Source organism: Rhodamnia argentea, chromosome 5 (genome assembly GCF_020921035.1).
Source record: "Rhodamnia argentea isolate NSW1041297 chromosome 5, ASM2092103v1, whole genome shotgun sequence".
Taxonomy (NCBI): Eukaryota; Viridiplantae; Streptophyta; class Magnoliopsida; order Myrtales; family Myrtaceae; genus Rhodamnia; species Rhodamnia argentea.
In genome coordinates, this window is record NC_063154.1 from 17415506 (window position 1) to 17435638 (window position 20133).

At 38.5% G+C, this 20133-nt stretch overlaps 1 protein-coding gene across 2 annotated transcripts; it reads left to right on the forward strand.

Annotated features, from left to right (window-relative positions):
* Positions 1–15035: 15035 nt before the first annotated feature.
* Positions 15036–19739, forward strand: LOC115757434 (BTB/POZ domain-containing protein NPY2). 2 transcript variants are annotated; one of them, XM_048279353.1, is made up of 5 exons: positions 15036–15170; positions 15275–15427; positions 16864–16933; positions 17515–18684; positions 18869–19739. In XM_048279353.1, exons 2-5 carry the CDS (start codon positions 15366–15368, stop codon positions 19442–19444), a joined length of 1878 nt encoding a protein of 625 aa, XP_048135310.1. In that variant the 5' UTR covers positions 15036–15170; positions 15275–15365; the 3' UTR covers positions 19445–19739. The 2 variants fall into 2 exon arrangements, with proteins under 2 accessions (XP_048135310.1, XP_030553498.1); XM_030697638.2 differs by having other exon boundaries at positions 15036–15427.
* Positions 19740–20133: the final 394 nt, after the last annotated feature.

Consider the following 20133-nt stretch of genomic DNA (forward strand, 5'->3'; position numbering starts at 1 on the left):
TCGTCGTTGTCGTCATATTCCGAAGGTTTTTCACCAAATCACGCTTCCAACAGCCATGCCGCCGCCGCTGCCTTGTCGTTTTGTCAGCATTTCCCGAACTTCTATTGGATCAAAGCTTCAACGCCCCGGAGAATTTGAAGAGTCGAGCTCTTTCATTGTATAATTCGAAATCAATTGCCGAGGCACTCGAGTTAAAGTTAAAATCACGTGTCGAATTAGAGATTGCACACATTTTTCTGATATTTACATATTCGACGCCAATTTTCTTGTCAAATTTTCGAACTCGGAATTTGCTGTTGTAGTAATTTTGGGTACCCCTCTCCGGGACATCTCTATCTCTAGATTTCAACTCTTTTCCTTTCACAAATCGTGGCCATGAAAGTTTCCCTTAAAGATCAAATCGCCAACTCGCGGTACGAATAATGAATGGACTAAGGCCACAATTTTTACTTTTTTATTTTTTTTGTGAAGAGACGAAAGTCCTTTAGTCCTAAAGGCGACAAATAATAACTTTTGTCGCATTTGAAAACCAAATGTGGCAAAACGAACTTGTCTTTCTCTAAGAGGCAACAAAAATCCATCATGTTGTCCGGAGAAAAGTACCAAGAAAATTCTAGACCTAATTTATTGGTATTAATTGAGTTCTCAATATTTTAATTGGATTAATTTGATTATAAACCTATTGCATTACTACAAATTGAGTCAACCCGACCAATTTTAATTGAAAATAGGTGACGTGAACACTGGTCATTCTGTATATGCACGACCGACGTATGACATAGAAATTTTTTTATGAAATTTTTTGTTTGTTTTTTACTTTCTTTTCTTTTCTTTTCTATTCTTTATTTTTTTTTTTAATGAGGAATGGCAAGGGCCACCGCCCAACCCTCACTGGATTGGGCCAAGGGCCGCAAAGCACTCTCTTGGTCAGATCAAGCTGAGGGGGCCACGTGCCCTTGCTAGGCTTTCACCGGCCACAATGAGGGCATTGAGCGAGGGCCACCACGCCCTCATCGACCACATCGAGGGCGTGTGTGCCCTGACCTAGTGGCTAGTGAGGGCCAAGACGCTCTCGACTAGTGGTGGTCCTCATAAAAAAAAAATAAAGAACATAAAAGAAAACAAAAAAACAAAAATAGATATAAATGCAAAAACCATTAAAATATTATTTAAAAATGTTCATTTCAGTGATTTTCGACTAAAATTAGCTGGATATGCTTAATTTGATATAATTAAAAGGTTTAGAAATGAATCGGTCCAATTAAAAAAATTTCATAGAAAATGAATAATTTCAAAAATATTTGTCTAAATATGATTATTTGCATGGCTCACAAAAATGAATAAATGAAAAATATTTTCATCGTATGGAAAATATTTGGACGTAAATCATTGTCGATAATGAAAGCTCTTTCATTAACCAATGATTTCAACCTACACAAGTAATGATTTGTAGAAAAAGATTTTAGAAATCGCTCAACTTTTACGAAACAAATGGAGCCTAACGCCATAGTGGGTCTATAGTTGCTAGTTTTAACGACATAAATCACCGTTAAAATCTGAACATATTAACTTAAAAGTACCATTCGTGTCACGTTTGATATGTTGGACTGAAAAATTTATATAAAAAAAAAATTATAACCGGTGGTTTTCTGTTTGGGCCGACTATAGTTGAAAAGATTGGGGATTAAATTTTGAAGGCATCAATGTTAGCCAAAGCCCAACCAAATGGGCCGCCCAAAGTCGTCCAACTTAAAGGAATGGCAAGGAAGGCCTCTAGCACGGCATTCAAGTTTAGGAAAAATTATCTAAAAAGTTCTAAGCCTATAGCACTTTTGTCAATTCGGCTTTTAAATTTTTTCACATTTAACCAATTGAGTCCGTATAACTAATTTTGGCTGGAAATCGTTGGCGTGGACATCGACCGTCATACATGACAGAGCTGGTACTAACGTGATAATTTTTAAGAATATTTTGATTGACTTGCCCGCACGAGGCAAGTTTCTCTACCCTCCTACAACACGTATGCGGATTCCCCGGCCTCATTTTCCATCGTTCACATCAGTTTCAACCTCAAGACAGTTCGATTTGATTGACACGATTTAGCATAATAGCTTGTAAATCGATGGATTAAAAGATTCATTAGAGAAAGTTTCCTTCGATCGGGGTTGATAAAAACATGGCCCGCCCAAAACCTCATTTAGCTAAGAAAAATCACGAAAAATCATCCTCGTCGTATTTTCCCAATCCCCGTAAATTTTATACCCTCTTATCGATTTGAAAATGTTAATTATGATCATCATCGTTATTATTAATACTATTAACAAAAAATAAAACTTGTCGGAGTACTTGCGGAAAAAGCGGAATTAGTACTAGATAAATGATTTAAACGAGCATTACGCAATTAATTAAAATTAGGGGACCCCTAATGAAAAGTGGCTTTTGGAAATCAAATGTTTGCAAAAGTTAATTGCTTTTTCCCAGCATTTCGTGCCGCAACTTTTTTGCTTGCAGGCCTTTTCGCTTTTTCACGATGCATGCACGTTCAACCCTGGAATCATGAGATCCATGCATGCACATTATGGTGAGGAATAATATTATATAGTAAGGCTATGCTTATTTTGTAACGAATAAATAATTTGTACAATAATTATTTTTTTAAGAATGATGACTTGTATCGCTTACAAAAATAAATGAATGATGAATAGTTTCACCTTTTACGAAAATGTCTGGATATAAATTGTTGTCGACGATGAAAACATTTCATATGAGCTCATTATTTCAAACGATATAGGCGATTAATTTAAGAAAAATATTATGCAAATCATACGTTTTTCACGAAACAATCGGAAGTAAGAGTCATATACTAAACGGGTTTTATAAAACGATGTGGCAGATTCTGAGGAAATTGTCCAATCATTCTAAGCCTATCGTACATATGCTAATTCAATCCTAAAGTTTTCAAATTATTTCAATTTAGTCCCAAACTATTACATGAATTCAAATGTAATCGTTCTGACAAATTTTCACCGAAAATCACTGACATTATACTGTGCTACGTAGGACGGTCGGTGATGACTAAACCACGACGCCGACGATTTTTCAAGGAAATTGGCCATAAGTGCTACATTGGAGTTCCTATCAAGATTTCTGAAAAAAATTAGTAAATTTAAATATTTCATAACTGAATTAGCATACGTACGATATGTTTAGGATTAATTGGATAATTTTCCCACAGGTTTTTATTGAGTGCTTAATTTGGCCCGCAATAACCACTTACAGTTTGCCATATCATTTAATAAATCTCTCTAATGCATGGATCTTAAGACATCTGCCAGTACTCTGTTTTGAGTCTGCATTTTTTGCTTCGATTACTTTAACGTTGTTTCTCTTTCCTCGCTACGAAACCTTTTTCTCCTCTCTCTGTCTCTGTCTCTGTCTCTCTCATGCATTTTATCCGGAGTGGATCAGTTACACTGCATCCATGGGGGGCAATTGGTTAGAAAAAAGTTTATTAGTTTCCTACTATTGTAATGTCAATGTATAAAAAAATGAAAAGAGTTAAGCAACAAAAAAAAAAAAAAAGTCCCAGAGAGAAAAATAGATGGAAATTATTAAGGTTTTTATATGAAAACGCCTGATTATATTCATTCTTGATTAGGCACTTGGGTCATTTTAGTTTTTTTTTTTTTTTTCTGGTCGGATGATTTTTTGGTCGACTTGTCTCAAAAAGCTTTTATTTACTTTTTAATAAATGTTAATTGTTCAGACAAGCATGTTTATCTAAAGTTAACTATCCTATCCAATTGAATGTTTGTGTCTAATCACCAGATACATTGCTTTGTGATTCCTATATAAACATATTTCTTGGACTAGAAAAGATTTTTCGGACTTTCATAAATATATATTGAAAGAGCTTGAGAGGCTAAATTGAATCCTAAGGGCTTTATCGCCTTAGGAAAGTGATTCCACGCACTTCTTAACCGAGCAATCCTATTTTCTATGATACATCTGGATTGCATTCTTCCATACATCATAAATTCAAATCAATTTTGCAGTTTAATTTTGAATAGGCTCATCTTGAGTTGGCACTTGGCATGTAGCAGATGACTGATTTATAAGTAGTGACATGTCCTAGATTTATGCCAGACGTTGAATGTTGCTAACTTATAAAAGGAAAATTGGATAATCCAACCTTTCCATTGAAATCAGTAACAGCAATAGTTGCATAGGTCAATGCCTGAACTTAATCGGTTCATGAGATTATTCGAATAATTCATAGTGATCTTCAGGTAGCTGGGTCTCTGCGTAAATAATTATGGATTATAAGAAAGAAAACAGTTGTACATACAATCTATATTGTTATTTGCCCGGTTAATTCACATATCGGCACCTAATTTGTTAAAGCCGGGCGGTAGAGGATTCGTGGATATTAGATTTCTCTCTGGTTAATACTTAAAAAGATGGTGACATGGTCCAAATCAAGGAAAAAGGATGCCATCGAACCAAAATAAAGCTCGACTCCGATATTCCAATTTCGTGCCGAAGTACTGAATGGGTGTAATGTCATTACTCGCGGATCTTCGAAGGCACGCATACTTGACATGAATGAGACTGCGACTCGAGCACGGTGGTAACCTCTGGAGTTCTTCCATAGATTAAGCTAGGCTATCTCATCTTATTCGAGGAGCCGATCTGATAAATGCACTTCAAAGTGGATAGGACTAGATAATTTAAGGAACTTTAGTTTTTTTCACAGGTTTAGTGACGCTCCATTGAATAACAATTTGTGCTTCCACTTCAATTTATTGGAACTTGGGTTTGGCCCCACACTCAAAAGGGTGATGGACACAAAATATTCATGCGCCCTTTTTGATTAGGCACTAATCAATTGAATTGTGGGCCCCCCTTCATTGCCGCAATCAGAGCAAATCGAGTTTATTGACAGTCCACATAGGCTAAATTATGTGCATCTAAAAGTCCTAAACGATTGGTCCACAACATTAACCCCGGGGCTCCCAACATTAAACAAAATGGCTATGAAAGATCATAATTTAATTTTTCTAATCGGAGGCATTATTCAAATAGGGGCTTAATTGTCACTTTTTGAAAACTACAAGGATATCCGACCAAAAAAGAAAAAAAGTAAACTCCAAGGATAATACATTATGCCTAAATATGCCATATAGGGATGTGATATCACTAGAGTTTATACAACAAAGACGACATATTAAAGTAGGTTTCAATTATTGCTAATGAACGATTTCATCTCTCTAGTATACTCATGTAAGGGATATCGAGACAAATGATTTTTGAATTTTGGCCAATAAATAATGTGGTCTATGAACTTTTAATTTATTCTATGCGGTCATTGAACTTTATTCTAATATGTAATGTGGTTCCCAAACTTTCAATGTGGCAAAAAAATGTGGTCCCCCAACTTTCAAAATATGTTTAACGTAGTCCCTCAATTTTGTGAAAATGCTTAATGTGTCGTTCCATTAGTTCAAGTTCGGGGCAATATTGAGCATTTTCTTATAATTTAGAAACTAAATTAAACATGTACCAATATTTCGGGGACCACATTGAATAAATTAAAAATTTAGGAATCATATTACACATTAGGTTTAGGGGTGAGCAAACTGGACTCGATAGGACAAGACCGGACTGGATTGGCTGGGTTGGTCCGGTCCTTAAGAGAGGCGACTTGGTCTCCGGTTCCATGGTGGATGGGACCACATCGGATTACCTATAATATATATACACAAACATACAAAAAATTAGAAAAAAAAAATTAGATTTTTTTTTTGAAGAGTTAGTTAACCTAATTTTCCCATCTTTTGCTCGACACTCACTCCTCTCCTCTCGTTTGACACTCGCATCTCGCCTTCACAATGCAGCTCTACTCGGCAGTCCCTTCTCTCTCCTTCGTCTCTTTGCTTGCTCCTCTCGCAGTCCCGCCTCTCACTCGTCACTCTTTTCGCATCTCATTATTTAGGATTAGAAATACTCATGTGATGGTTGTATGATGGTTATGTGTATGTTTGATTTGGTTGAATGGTTGAGATTAGAAGTTATTAGTTTAGATCCAAATGTTAGATTTCTATAAGTAGTTAGTGTTAGGACCACCGGTCCCGGTCTTGAAAATTTGGAGATCGGGACCGGATTGGCCCGAACCATGCACACCCCTAATTAGGTTAAGGTTCAAGTACCACGTAAAAAAACTAAAATGTTCATAAATCATATTAGACATTGGGCTAAAGTTCAGGGACCATTTATATCATTTTCCTTCATGTAATAGAGAAGAAATTTTTTTGTATGAACTCAGTCAATTATATTGCTAACATTGTAGATAATATCAATCGCGATGAAACCGGTTGAATATGGTTCTTCTTATATGTTTATATATATTTCATTAAGCATGATCAAAGGATTAAATCTACGAACCACGATCGACACACTTGGGATGGAGAAAAACCAAGGACTGAGATCGTAGCGGTGACCAATTAAAAGAGAATCGTTTCTATTCTCGTTGATTGTAATTTTTGAAAATGTAACAAATTGGATATATTATAAGGATCGTGTGCTAGCATGGTAGATAATATCAATCGCGATGAACTTGGTTGAATATGGTTCTTCTTATACGTTTATATATATATATATATATATATATATATATATCATTAAGCAGGATCAAAGGATTAAACCTACGAAACACGATCGACACATCCGGGATGGAAAAACCAAGGACTGAGACCGTAGCAGTGACAAATTAAAGGGGAATAGTTTCTATTCTCATTGTAAATTTTGAAAATGTAACAAATTGGATATATTATAAGGTTCGTGTTAACGAGTTATCTCAATACTCGTTAAATATTCTTAATTTTGAGCTTTTCAACTCTCAAAGCATTACAATGACAATCAACACATTATTAGAAACTGCAAAGTTTTCTCAAATAGCCGCCTAACAAGTGCTTTTGATTAAAGTGATTTCTAAACGACTTTTCCTAACTTCTGTGTTGAAATTAGTAATATCATTCTTTGGCTCTTCTTCTCTCATTGGGCCAATCAATGCGTTGGACCGTTCTGGTAGGCAATTATAATACCTAACATCTAGAAACAAATTTATTATTTACTACCATGCCGCACAATCTCTCGTACCTTCATTTATTTTCTTTTATTCTAGAGAGAGAGAAAGAGAGAGATGTAATAATGTCAAAGGTGACATAGTGGGGATTGTCCTAACAAGCAAAGGTTGTTGATGATTTGGGATCGTACTTACAACTAGATGGTTGAGCCAGCAATAAGTACATTTTCCCCTTATTTTAATAAAAAAAAAGTAACAACAACAACAACAATAATAATAATATCAACAACAACAATATTAAAGAATGACTCCTTTTACACCATCGATACATGCAAGAAGGTAGTGGCATAATTTGTATTAATGTAGCAACGGGGTAAAAATAATTCGATACACCGAATTAAGGGGAGAATTATCAAAAAATTTCTAAGCCAATTGCGATCGTGTCAATTCAATCCATCCGATCAATTTTAGCTGGAAATAGTTGATGTGGTGCGGCCGGCATTGACCTGGATAATTTTAAGGAATATTTTTACATACTTTAATTTTTTAAGTATTTTTTTCTTTTCTTCATCCTTTTTTTTCTTTATCTTTCTATTAATACATAAAAATTATTACAAATTGGCTGTATGAACTGAATTGATACAAATGCAAAATATTTATGACTCAATTGGTGGAAAAAAGAAGTTTATGACTAAATTGACATAATTGTAATAGGTTTATGACTTTTTTGGTAGTTTTTTTCCTGGATTAAGACTCATATTTAAACTAATAGCTTTCTTAGATTATGCATTTGCAATCTTCTAAGCTTGCGGATTAATGTTCGTTATATTTTCTAATTAACTCATCTAGTGTCCTCAAGACACCCTCGATTAGTAAAAGCCCTTTGACCCAATAGCAAAAATTTGTATTGTGTCACTGTATTCATATCGGTTCATTCAAATCAACCAGAGAAATTGCCCAATCAGCACAAAATCTATTATACGGATCCCAATTTAGTCCTAAACTTTTGAATTTCGATAATTTAATCTTAAAACTTTGCTCGAAATTTCAATATAGTCCTTATTGTCAATTTTTGTCGGGAATCGCTGGCGTGAAGGTCAATAGATTTATGACCGATTAGGTAGTTTTTCCCGTATCAACTCATGTCATCATCAAAATTGTTACATATATATTGTTTGACTTACAATGGGTGGAAGTTGTTAGGTGTAAATATACAAACAAGTAGATTAGGATCTTCCCTTTAGCGTATGTATTTATGTTTGTATCCTTCCTTATACGTATATTTATATCTAACAGAAGTATGTTGATTCTTACCGGGCCCGAGTTAAAGTCTGGGTCATGTGGAGTCGAGATGAGTCTCGATAGATTCGTGGTATGTCCGAGTCGTGCAAAAAGTTGTCTATCTTTCTTTTCCGACTATGACAGTCCGACTCCATCATGTGCTAACACGACGAGAAAGGCAGAAAAGAAGAAGAAAGACTGCTTCAGTCACTTTAATTAATAAATCTCAACACATGGCACATGGCCACCGTCAAATAATTAAGCAAAAAGATCATCTCCCTTTATACAAAACAAATAGAAGCGACCGCCGCTCTAATCTTCATGTGATGTTAGCACTGAAATTGGGTGAGCAGTAAAGACTCTCTCTCTCTCTCTCTCTCTCTCTCTCTCTCTCTCTCTCTCTCTCTCTCTCAGTATTAATTAGGAAAATATTATTCAATTAATATTATACATAGTATACGGATGTCAATTCAGTTCTAAACTTTCCAATCTTATCAATTTAATCCTAAAACTTTGCGTGAAATTTCAGTTTAGTCATTCTAGCCAATTGCTACTGAAAATCGCCGACATGGCGATATGCCACGTTGGACGGCTAGAGATGACTGAACCGTCACGTCGGTAATTTCCGGTGAAGATTGATAGGAATGACCACATTTGGATTTCGAGTAAAGTGTTAGGACTGTATTGGTAAAATCGAAAAGTTTACGACTGAAGTAGCATGCGTACAATGGGTTTAGGACTGATGTGATAATTTTTCTCATGTGTTCAACACAAACATAATGAGTCAAGTTAGGGTTTAGGGTTCTAGGTTCCTGTAATTACATTTTCACCTAACCCTACTGGACGAGAAAAGTACAAGCAATATAATTGGTGTCTTATTGATAATGACATGTTATGTGCGTCCCATTTTGGCCTAGGGACATTAGGCCAACAACTAATTGACACATTGCTTCCTTGGAACTTGGGGATCTAATTTGTACCAATGTGGAAGAGATTTCTCTTTAATGTTGGGGGAAGAAGTCTTTTAACAAAGTTGTGAATGCATGCCAAATGAGAAGCAAGTGCATGTGGCTGTTGTGTGTATCAAAGTTGGCATTGGATTGACCAAAACGGTCTATTTCCAATAATGATATACAATTTTGATTATCTTTTCAAATTCCACGATTCATGTCACTTGATGTTTGTTTAATGTGGAAAAAAAAATGCAATTCATGGAATTTGACGAAAACTAATAGAAGGTTGATTTGTCATAGGTGTACCGGTATGTGTTTTTTTTGTAGTCAAAAAATTAATTCGGGGAAATTTGTCACAGGTATGTCGATTTGGGCTTTTTGTGATTAAAAATTAATTTGAGGTAAATTTATCGCATATGCCAGTTTGAGATTTTTCGTGATATTAATCTTAATTTTTACGACTTTTCAAATTTTTTGAATTTTGGCGTGAAATATTGAAAGGAAACTTTTTGCTTAAGATAAGAGAACTCAAGTGCCGACTATGAATATTGATTTTAAAAGTTTGAAAGTCTCCACTATGCATATTTAAAAAATTTAACTCTCTCCCTCGTGCATAAGCTGAACTTTGGCGTAATGCTCGTTATGGAAATACACAGTAAGGGAGACAAATAAGGGAATTGGAAAGATCGGAAATGTAAAATTTTACGGGAATGGGGAGACAACTGTTCCTAAATATTTGTATTAGCAGATAAAAACGTGATTTGATATTTACATATTCTAACATCCCTATCTCTAGCATTAGTAATTTATTGATGGCGAAAAAGGTTATACACAAGGGAAGATGATTGGAACAAACTCCAAAACCCTAGTTCATCTATAAGCCGTTGACTGCCGGATCCATGGTCAACAATTTCTCTGCTCGATGACTTTGTATTGAAGCTGTTGACAAGTCATCAAGAGTCACCTGACGTGAGCTCTAGCTTTGACCAAGATCAACCATATTATTATTATTATTATTGAAAGATATTGTAAAAGCATATGCGTGCAGAGTCAGCACCATGTGAGAGCTATAATATAACATGCTAGTCACAGAGCCAAAGAGAGAATGAGATTTGATTCTCTTTTCTGTGCGACAACAAAAAACAGAATATTAAATATAATCGAAAATATATATATTTTTTTCTTGCCTCGATCGAGGCCAAGCGTCACCAGCCTCAAGTGAGGCCAAGCCTTGCCGGCTCACCATGGCTAGCGACCGGCAGAAAATGGGAATAGTAAAAAAAAAGAAAATAACAATAAGAATGAGATTTTAAAAATAGAAAAGATAAAATAAAAAAAAATTATTAAAATGAATGCATGATCAGGCGTCGCCGGCCTCAAGCAAGGCCAAGCCTTGCCGGAATTTTCCGGCAAGGCCAAAAGAACATTCAACGCTTGAAAAGGAGATTGCATGGTGCGCATGAAAATGACTGTATGAGCATGGGGTGTGTCACCATATGTGGTTTGTTTCCTTTCCATCTAATAATAGTTCGAAAGTGGTCAAATAGTTGACCGCGTCGTCGGCAAGAATGATCCAAAGCCATGCAAAACTGGACATTGACTTCTCCATCTGTGGAGTTGTTTCCTTCTTTCTCTATCAATCCATCAAATCATTGACTGAAAAAAGATGTTATTTAAATATCAGTGCTTCCTATGTTGATGATGTGAAAATAGCTTGTGGAATTCACATTGCCCGACCCCATATGCCATATGGAGTCGTTACACACATAATTAGCAACCATCAAAACCCGATAAGACTGCGAAATCTTGCCTCGCCCTAATTGGGATTGCAATCGATTCATGGTTCCACGGAAGTCCCCATTGAACTGTCACCCAACACGGGTCTCGACGCACACAGCTCACTAGGGGTGTCAAAAAAATCCGGTCTAGCCCCATCGAAAGCGGCCGAATAAGTTTCGGGCTTTCTTCGATTTGGGCCTCTTCCGATTCGGGGTAAGGGCTCTAAAATTCATGTATTATCCTGTTTCAAATAGAGTCACGCTTTTCTAAAAACCTTGCTCTGCGCTCGTTAGCGTGTTGCCTCTCTGATGCCAAGATGATATCTCATCGGGATAGGAAGAGGAGTTGCTTCCACGGTTCAAGTCGTGGATCGAAGAAGTGAGATCGAGATGGAAAGGTAAATTGAGAAACATAGATATCAACGTTCCTCTAATCATTGGATCAATAGCTATTTTGTTCCAACTTGGGTTGCCCTAATGATACCAAATCACATGCCCTTTTTTTTTTTTTTTTTTGCCCTTTTTTTGGGAGCAATTTTAGGGCATGGATGATGTTGGGATTTTTGCGAATAGCAAGGCACACAAAGATGTCACTACTTACGTTTCTTTGGCGCTCCATTGTGGGGTGCATCTCATTTATAAGTATAGTCTTGCAAAAAGTGTGTGCATGCATGGAAGTCATGCACAAGTCCCGTCGCTGTCTCGTCCCTTTCTTCCAAACAAAAGAATATTATTGCATTACATGTTCCCTTCTTTTGATTCCCATGACGTGGGTCTTTTGGGTTCTTACATATATATATATGGTAAAGAATTAGGATGATCTTTGGGGCCAATCTGGTGATCCAAATTAGGTGTTGTGAACCAAAAATTTGAGTGTTTGACAGAAATTAGTACTTGTTCGACAACCCTAATAAAAATTGGATTAAAAGATTCAACCAAGTGAAAAATTACAATTAATCCAGTAAGTGAGAGTTTAACCGCCGAGAATTTAATTTTCTTAAACTCAACAGTTTACATATAAATTATCTTTTCGACATATCTTGCGAACCCTAATCGGGTGCGATTTAACGACTACATTAGATGTATGTATCATGCGAATCACATCTTCGAAAGAATCCTCAACTTTCAATTTGGCATTGCAAAATGGGGTAGTTGCTTTAATTTAATTTTACTAAAAAAAATTGAAGGGCGAGGAAAAAAAAAAATTATAGTGATGTCCGACCTAACTAAGCAAACAGACAATGGAGGGTCTAGTGGTCCCTTTGGCTAGGAGTCATAGCTGTTAATCTGAGTCTGCTTATGAACAATTATTGAAAAAGCTTTTTGTGGGCTAAGTTGATGATAAAGTTAGGGGCTAACGTCCTTTAGTGGAGGAAGTACAAATCAAAGCACATTAAGCCGTTGATTTCTTGCCACGCTGCTCCTTATTTCGACTCGTGTAGTAAATCGCAGTCGGGTTTTTTTTAGAGACACCCTTGATAGTGAAATGTCTTGTGCAATTCAGTAATGCTCACATTTTCGCCGAGCATATTTTCAGAAAGGCGTAGCAAATGCGTATCGCCTGTTCGAAGAAACTGACCATAATGTGCACGATTCTCTTAGATCCGATAATTCAAAGTTGGAACGTAAAGTATCCGTCAAACGAGTGATAATAGCAAGTCTTTTTAACTCCTCTAGCATCATTAGTGACTATTGATCAATTTTTTTTAGGGTAAAAACTGGATGATTAACTAGATTTTTTTTTTTGGTCAAATGATTAACTAGATTACATCTTTAAAAATATAAACTTTTTATTCTTTTTTTATGATGAAAATGCCTGTTTTAGACAAGAAAAGAAGAAGATGGCTCTCTCTCTCTCTCTCTCTCTCTCTTTATATTGATTTTCCAAAAAAGAGTCTCCCAAGGGGATAAAATCCTGCTACTTTTATATCCATGAATTGACAAATTTCGCTTTCAACTTCAGTAATCATTACTTCCGGAGCTTCTGTGATGCCCATCATTATTATGGGGAGCAAAGACGGTAGCAGCACTCTCTCTCTCTCTCCCTCTCTCTCTCTCTCTCTCTTTCTCTAGCAGAAGTAGAGCTTTGATTACCATGCGTAGGGAAAGAACTAGAAGAGGAGGAGGCAATAAAGTGGGGCATCATTCATGAATAACAGTAACAAATAAAGCAGTGAGAGCGAGCGAGTGTTTGAGGAAGATGAACAGGAGGGAAAGCTCTCTCTCTCTCTCTTCTTGTCAGGCTTGGCGTGCCTAACCGAGCAATGTTCTGTGGTGAATGAAATGCCTCTCTCTCTCTCCCAAAATTGAATGAACAGCATCAAACTTTCCCAAGCTGATAAAAGTGACTGAGGAAGCAAATGGAAAGGCCAAAATTAATGAAAAAACAAAAGAAAAAAAGGTGGAAAAAGAGGAAATTTTTAGTGGGCTAGGCTAGAGACAGTAGTGGCTGGTTCATGTGAACTCACATCAAAACTTGGGTTCAGCAATTCAAGCATGGAAAGTCTCATTTGTTTGGTGGGGAGTCTTCTTCTGTTCTTCCTCAAAGTTGGGCACTACGCTTTCTTTCCTTCTTTCCTTTGCGGGTTGTGATTCGATTCTACAAAAACTGGGGAACAGCTCATTCCCTGGTGGGTACTTCCTCGTTGTCATTATTCCCTTTGGGATTTCATGCTACGATTCTCTCTCTCTCTCTCTCTCTCTCTCTCTCTCTCTTTCTTTTTACCACAGTTCTGAAAGAAAATTTAATCGTGGTGTGAGAAAAATTAAATGAGCCTCAGTCCTCTGGACATGAAGTGCTCTCATACATTATAAAATCACCCATCTGGGAGAAAAGCCTCAAATTTCGTTTGACATGTCCCTCTGGTGCTCCTTTGGTTGAGCTCGAAGCAATACCATGTAAATTTTTCTTGTCACCCTCTTGTCTGAATGCAGATTTCAGCAGCTAAAAAAAAGAAAATGGGGTCTTCTGTTTCGATGGGGTTCTATAGTGGGTTTTGGGGGTTCTGTCTTTCTACGTCCACAAACAAATCTTGCAAAATAAAGAAGAAAATGTCGCCTTTCTTTTGGCTCTCGCCAAATTCTTTGTTCATGTGGGGCTTGTGAAGGTTTGCACTTTACAGAATAATAAGAATCTCTTTGGATCATTATTTTACTTGATTCCCGAGATATGCTCTCATGGGGGTGTACTTCTCTCTGTTTTTTTCCCCCTTTTTCTTTTTTTTGATAAAGATTTCAGTTCACTGTTGAATTGATTTAGTTGTTGAGTCCCTGTTTGATCGCTCATTACTGTACTAATTTGATTCTGTGTCGCTCTCTGTCTCTCTCTGTCTCTGATTTATTCCTGCAAAAAGGAGGGTAAAAAAACTAAGAGATAGATGCTTATTGTCTGGCGTTTTGGTGGTTTCTCTCAACTAATACGGAGATGCTGTTTTCAGTTGCAGGTTCTTCACAGCTCCAACGGTCGAAGAATGGTCGATATTAGCGGAAATTGAGGTCTCACAGGCATGAATCTTCAGTACCCTTTTTTTTTTTTTTTATCCCCTGTTTTTTTTTTTCTTTGGTTGCTGAGACAGAGTGATTAAAAAAAACAGAGTGAGCAGAGTGAGAAGTTTTTTTTTTTTTAAAGGGAATGGTTACAGAGATGGTGGTTTACGTCAGAGACTGCTAAATGGTGTGTGTGTGTGTGTGAGAGAGAGAGAGAGACTGTGATTTGGGAATTATTTTCTAAGTGTTAGTGGGGGGGAGGGTCTGAGTGATGGCCTAATGTCTCCTTGGCTAACAAGGTGCGCCCTTACTCTGAGGGCTTTGCCTTCAACCAGGGAAACAAACTCTTTCCTCAGCTCTCAGTCTCTTCCCATTCAAGAGAACCTCCTCTCTTAAAATATTGCAACTCTCATGCTCTGTCTCTCTGTCACTTACTTTCTCTTTCTTACTCAGACTCTGTGCCTTGGTTGTTGTCAAGATTCAGTCAGAGCACTGGGGCATTTGAGCACGTTATTATCCTCCCTTAAGCTCCTGAGATCTATTCCTCTCCTTGGAGCCCAGAAATTGGCCACATTCGAGAACTTCTGGCTGGTCCCCCCCCATGCTTGAAATGTTCGCCTTTCGGGTTTACGGGAAAAGTTTTCGCTTTGGGTTAGGAATCATGTGAGCTCGTTGGACAGTGCTTTTTCGGGTGGTGGTCGTCCTCGAGTTTAATTGATCTGACAGCGATTGGTCGAGTAGTGAGGGAGGTTCGATTGTGGGGGTGGTCCTTTGTTTCTCAAGATGAAGTTTATGAAGCTCGGGTCAAAGCCCGATTCGTTCCAGAACGAGGGAGACAATGTCAGGTAACATCTTCGGAGCTCTTTTTTGTTCTCTGCATTTACTCTTTTGATTAGGGTACAAGGGAAATTTCCTGGATGCTCTCCATTGTCCTGCGGGTTTAGATTGATTTGGTTTGGCTGGTTTGGCAACGAGAAAGTGATCATTGATTGGTATCTAGCTCACATTGGCATCTGCTTCTCGGACACTTCCTTCCACTTCTTTAACAAATTTTTTTTGGGGCTCATAGTCTGTTCTTTGGGTGGAAGAAGATTCGAGATCATGACCAACTTGGTCTCTCACTAACATACAGATATGCCGAGCTGGGTCCCTTTCTCGAGCTTCCACGACTTCTAAGAAACATGATTTTACTAGTAGGAAGGGCTTTCTGATGAAAAAATTGCTCCTGCAAATGCATATGCTCTGTGATCATCTCTCCTCATCCTTCCCAACCTCAGTCAGATTTAAGTGTTACCGGACTCCATTGCTTGATTTGACCCTTTTACTGCTAATCTGGGGAATTAGGTGGGGACATACCGAGACAAGCTTCACATAAGTGTTAGGAGAAATTTTTGTTTCGCTCCTTTTGATTTATGTCCTACCGATGTTTTTGCTCTGTCCATAGAAAAGTTCAAATGTAAAATGTCGATTTGAAGTGTATCGATGGCCTTGCACTATATTTCATTTCTCTTTTAGTACTTACGAAGTGTTTAGGAACTTAAATAGAGGCAGTTTCCTATTGCGGCTAAATTGATGGAAAATAGAAGCTGTGGCAAAGATGCATTAGTTGGCATCGCGGCAGGAGATGGTGAGGCACAAGCAAGAGGTGCAGAAAACTGAGAACTCTGCCAATGTGTTTACTATATTAACTAATCATTTATCAATGGCACATGGTGCTCAATGGAGATCCATCTTAATGCTGATACGCAATGCTTTACAGTTCAAAAAGACTAGGTTCTCGACTAAAGGAAAAAGAAATTGATTCACAAGGATAGAATAACCAGACATGTTCTAGCCTTGACAGATAAGTGTTGAAGTTCAAAATATGCAATAAGCATGTTGTAACATGTGATGTCTTAATCTGCAATCAGCTTCCGGTCAGCCACAGGACTGATTTGCACTTCAGTGACTATTGTCGTTATAACCGAATTGTCGGTTGTTGACGGCAGTCTGCAGTACATCGACATTTGCACGAATTTTCTCTTGAAAGACTTGACTTCTGGGTATGTTCCATTGGTTTTCTCTCTCTCAAGCAGTTCGATTGGCAAAAAAAAAAAAAAAATCAAAATCATTCTGTGCTTTGCAACTTCATGTGGAGATTTTGTTATATCAGTCATGCCTTCAAGTGCTTGAATCTCGCGCATTGTGTTGTAACCATTTATTCTGTGATTTATGTCTGCATGGTTGTATCAGTTTATTTGCTCTTTCGAATAATGCTAGAAGGGGCAATGACAACTTGCAGGTATGTTTCAAGTGAGTTGGTAACTGATATCACTGTCAGTGTTGGGAGTGTGAAGTTCTACTTGCATAAGGTACGGTCGGCTCGGAACCCTTTTCATTCAACTACAGTACAAAAAGCAATGACATTGCGACTTTCTCAGCTTAGTTTGCCATGCCTAACTGAAGTGCTGAAATTACCTTTTAAGGTTCTGTTCCTGTCACGTTAATGTCTAGCCATGTCGTGATGGAGTAAATGAGACCAAGTTCTGGCCTACTTCTCTTGCTCCTTTATTTGAAATGAGGTTGTCATACATAATTCTTTGCAAAGCAAACACTTGTCATAACCTCCTTTGCACTCCAATATGTTTCCTAGCTAGCTTGACTACTAAGTTGGACTCCTCAGATTTGCGAGGACATTGGGCAGATTCAATTTCCTCCATCGAATACCAATTTTCATGGAAAGCCGGGCCCATAGTTTGTAGCGTTAGGTTAATATTTGCAGATTAAGCAACTGTAGTTTGGAATACGAATTTTTCTGATGAACCAATCAGTGCATGAAGTTGCCCCTGCATAAACTTCCAACTTTGACCACATAGAATAGTCTGGTCGTTGCAATATCCTGTAATTACTTGGGACTGCTATCTTAATAAGGTTATAATCCTTCTTGTTTCAGTTTCCTCTTCTGTCAAAGAGCGCACTTCTGCAGAAACTGGTCGCGGCTACCAATAATGATGACAGGGATGAAGTCAACATCTCGGACATTCCTGGTGGGCCTGCCTCATTTGAGATCTGCGCCAAGTTCTGTTATGGCATGACTGTCACCCTAAATGCTTACAATGTCGTCGCTGCCAGGTGCGCAGCCGAGTACTTAGAAATGTACGAGACAGTTGAAAAGGGGAATCTTATATACAAGATTGAAGTCTTTCTTAGCTCTAGCATTTTCCGTAGTTGGAAGGATTCGATCATCGTTCTTCAGACCACAAAATCCTTATTACCACATTCTGAGGAGTTGAAGTTGGTGAATCAAAGTATCGAGTCGATTGCTGTGAAGGCCTGTGTTGATATCTCCAAGGTTGATTGGTCCTATTCCTACAATCGGAAGAAGCTGGCGGAGGAAAATGGGATGGACTCAAATGGTGTCCGGACTCGTGTGGTTCCAAAGGACTGGTGGGTCGAGGATCTTTGTGAGCTCGAGATCGAGTTATACAGTCGTGTTATGATGAATATCAAAATGAAAGAGATACTTCCTGGAGAAACCATTGGTGAAGCACTGAAAGCTTATGCTTACAGAAGATTGCCTGGGTTCAGCAAAGGGATGAGCAAGTGCGGAGATGCACCGAAGTATAGGTTGGTGGTTGACACAATCGTGCGGTTGTTGCCCGGAGAGAGCTGCAGTGTCTCCTGTAGTTTCTTGCTCAAGTTGTTGAAGGCGGCCATTTGTGTCGATTCAGGGGAGATGGCAAAAAGGGACCTGACTAGGAAGATAGGACAGCAACTAGAGGAGGCTAATGTGAACGATCTCCTCATACGAGCGCCAGAAGGAGAAAGTATGATGTACGATGTTGGCACCGTGATCGCTGTAGTTGAGGAATTCTTGTCACGGGAGAACCTGGAGATCGAGTCCCTTGAAGAAGAGCATGAGCTGCGAGGCATGAGGAGGCCGGGGATCTTGTCCGATGCTTCCAAGCTGATGGTGGCAAAACTAATTGATGCATACCTTGCTGAAATATCGAAAGATCGTAATTTGCCTTTGTCGAAGTTTGTTGAACTCACTGAGATGCTGTCAAGTGTTCCTCGGCCTTCCCATGATGGACTTTACCGAGCAATCGACATGTATCTCAAGGTAAGAGTTTCGCGCCATTCTCTTTTTTGTCTAGGACTTTAGGATGTACATAATATCTGAAGCACACGGAGCATTTCAAACTGTTGGGCTCGTCACCAAATAGATCTGATTTCGGTCTGTCATACCGAAGAAATGCGAGTAAATATTAATGTTGATGATTTGTGTTGGACTGTCATCGATGCAGGAGCATCCGGCGATTACCAAGAATGAGAGGAAGAGGATTTGCAAGCTGATGGACTGCAAGAAGCTCTCAGTCGACGCGTGCATGCACGCTGTGCAAAATGAGAGGCTCCCTTTGCGCGTCGTCGTGCAAGTGCTCTTCTTCGAGCAGGTCAGGGTGGCCGCGTCGTCTGGGAGCAGCACCCCTGACCTCCCCAAAAGCCTTCGGGAGCTGAACAACGGGTCCCACGGGAGCTCGAGGTCCGCCACGGCCAACACTGAGGACGACTGGGACGCCGTGGCCACGGCAGAGGAGCTCAAGGCCCTCAAGACCGAGCTGGCCTCGCTGCGGCTGAGCATCGGGGCCCGAGGAGGGCCCGAGAGGATCGGGGAGGGGAAGCCCAGCGTGGACAAGGCTGCAATAACCAAGATGAAAGGGCTGCTCCGGTCGAAGAAAGTGTTCATGAAGATGTTCTCGAGCAAAAGCCAGAGCGAAAACAACAGCGGCTCGGATTCGTCGGAGAGCCTCGGCTCTGGCAACGGTAATGTGGATGAGGCAAAGTCGACGCCTTCCCGGAACAGGAGGCGCTCGGTATCATAGCGAAGTCAGCGAGTCAGAGATAGCGATTAATTTGCTATTTTTTTCTTTTTGGGCACCCAACTTAACAGGATTAGGGACATTAATGCTAGATGGTGTCCCTTTGAAGTGAAAATGAAGTACATATGATGGCTAAGGATCGAATTACAGGTAAGTGCTGGTCTGCTGAAGAATTTGTGTTTTGTTAGCAAGAGTTGTTCAAGTTGATATTGACTTCTACTTCAGGACCAAAAAAAAAAAAAAAGAAAATTGCAATTTTGCCCTTCATAGGAAGTGTCAATTATGACGTCATTATTAAGTAGATTCAGACAGTGATTAGTGACTCGTCCTAGGACTGGCCCTTGGTGTGGTGCCGGTCTCCCTGAGCTTTTGAAAACTTTAATTTGGCCCCAACTTTTCGTAATAATTGCAAATGTGACTTTTAAAAGGAAAAATAGGTTTCCAAAAAACTTAAAGCCACTCTTTCATTCTGTGGTAATGAGTTAAAACTAACCCGAAAGCAAAAGTCATTTCTTGTTCGTAATTTGTTAATTTAAGACCTGGGAAACTTGTTACCTCCACATTTTTTTTTTTTAAGAAGTGAAAATAAAATGGGATATTAGTTGTGTTTAGTTAAATTTGGAATTGAGAGAATATTTGTTCCGATGCTCACCATGTGTCACTTCACTTTGCGTTCTTGATTAAATACGACA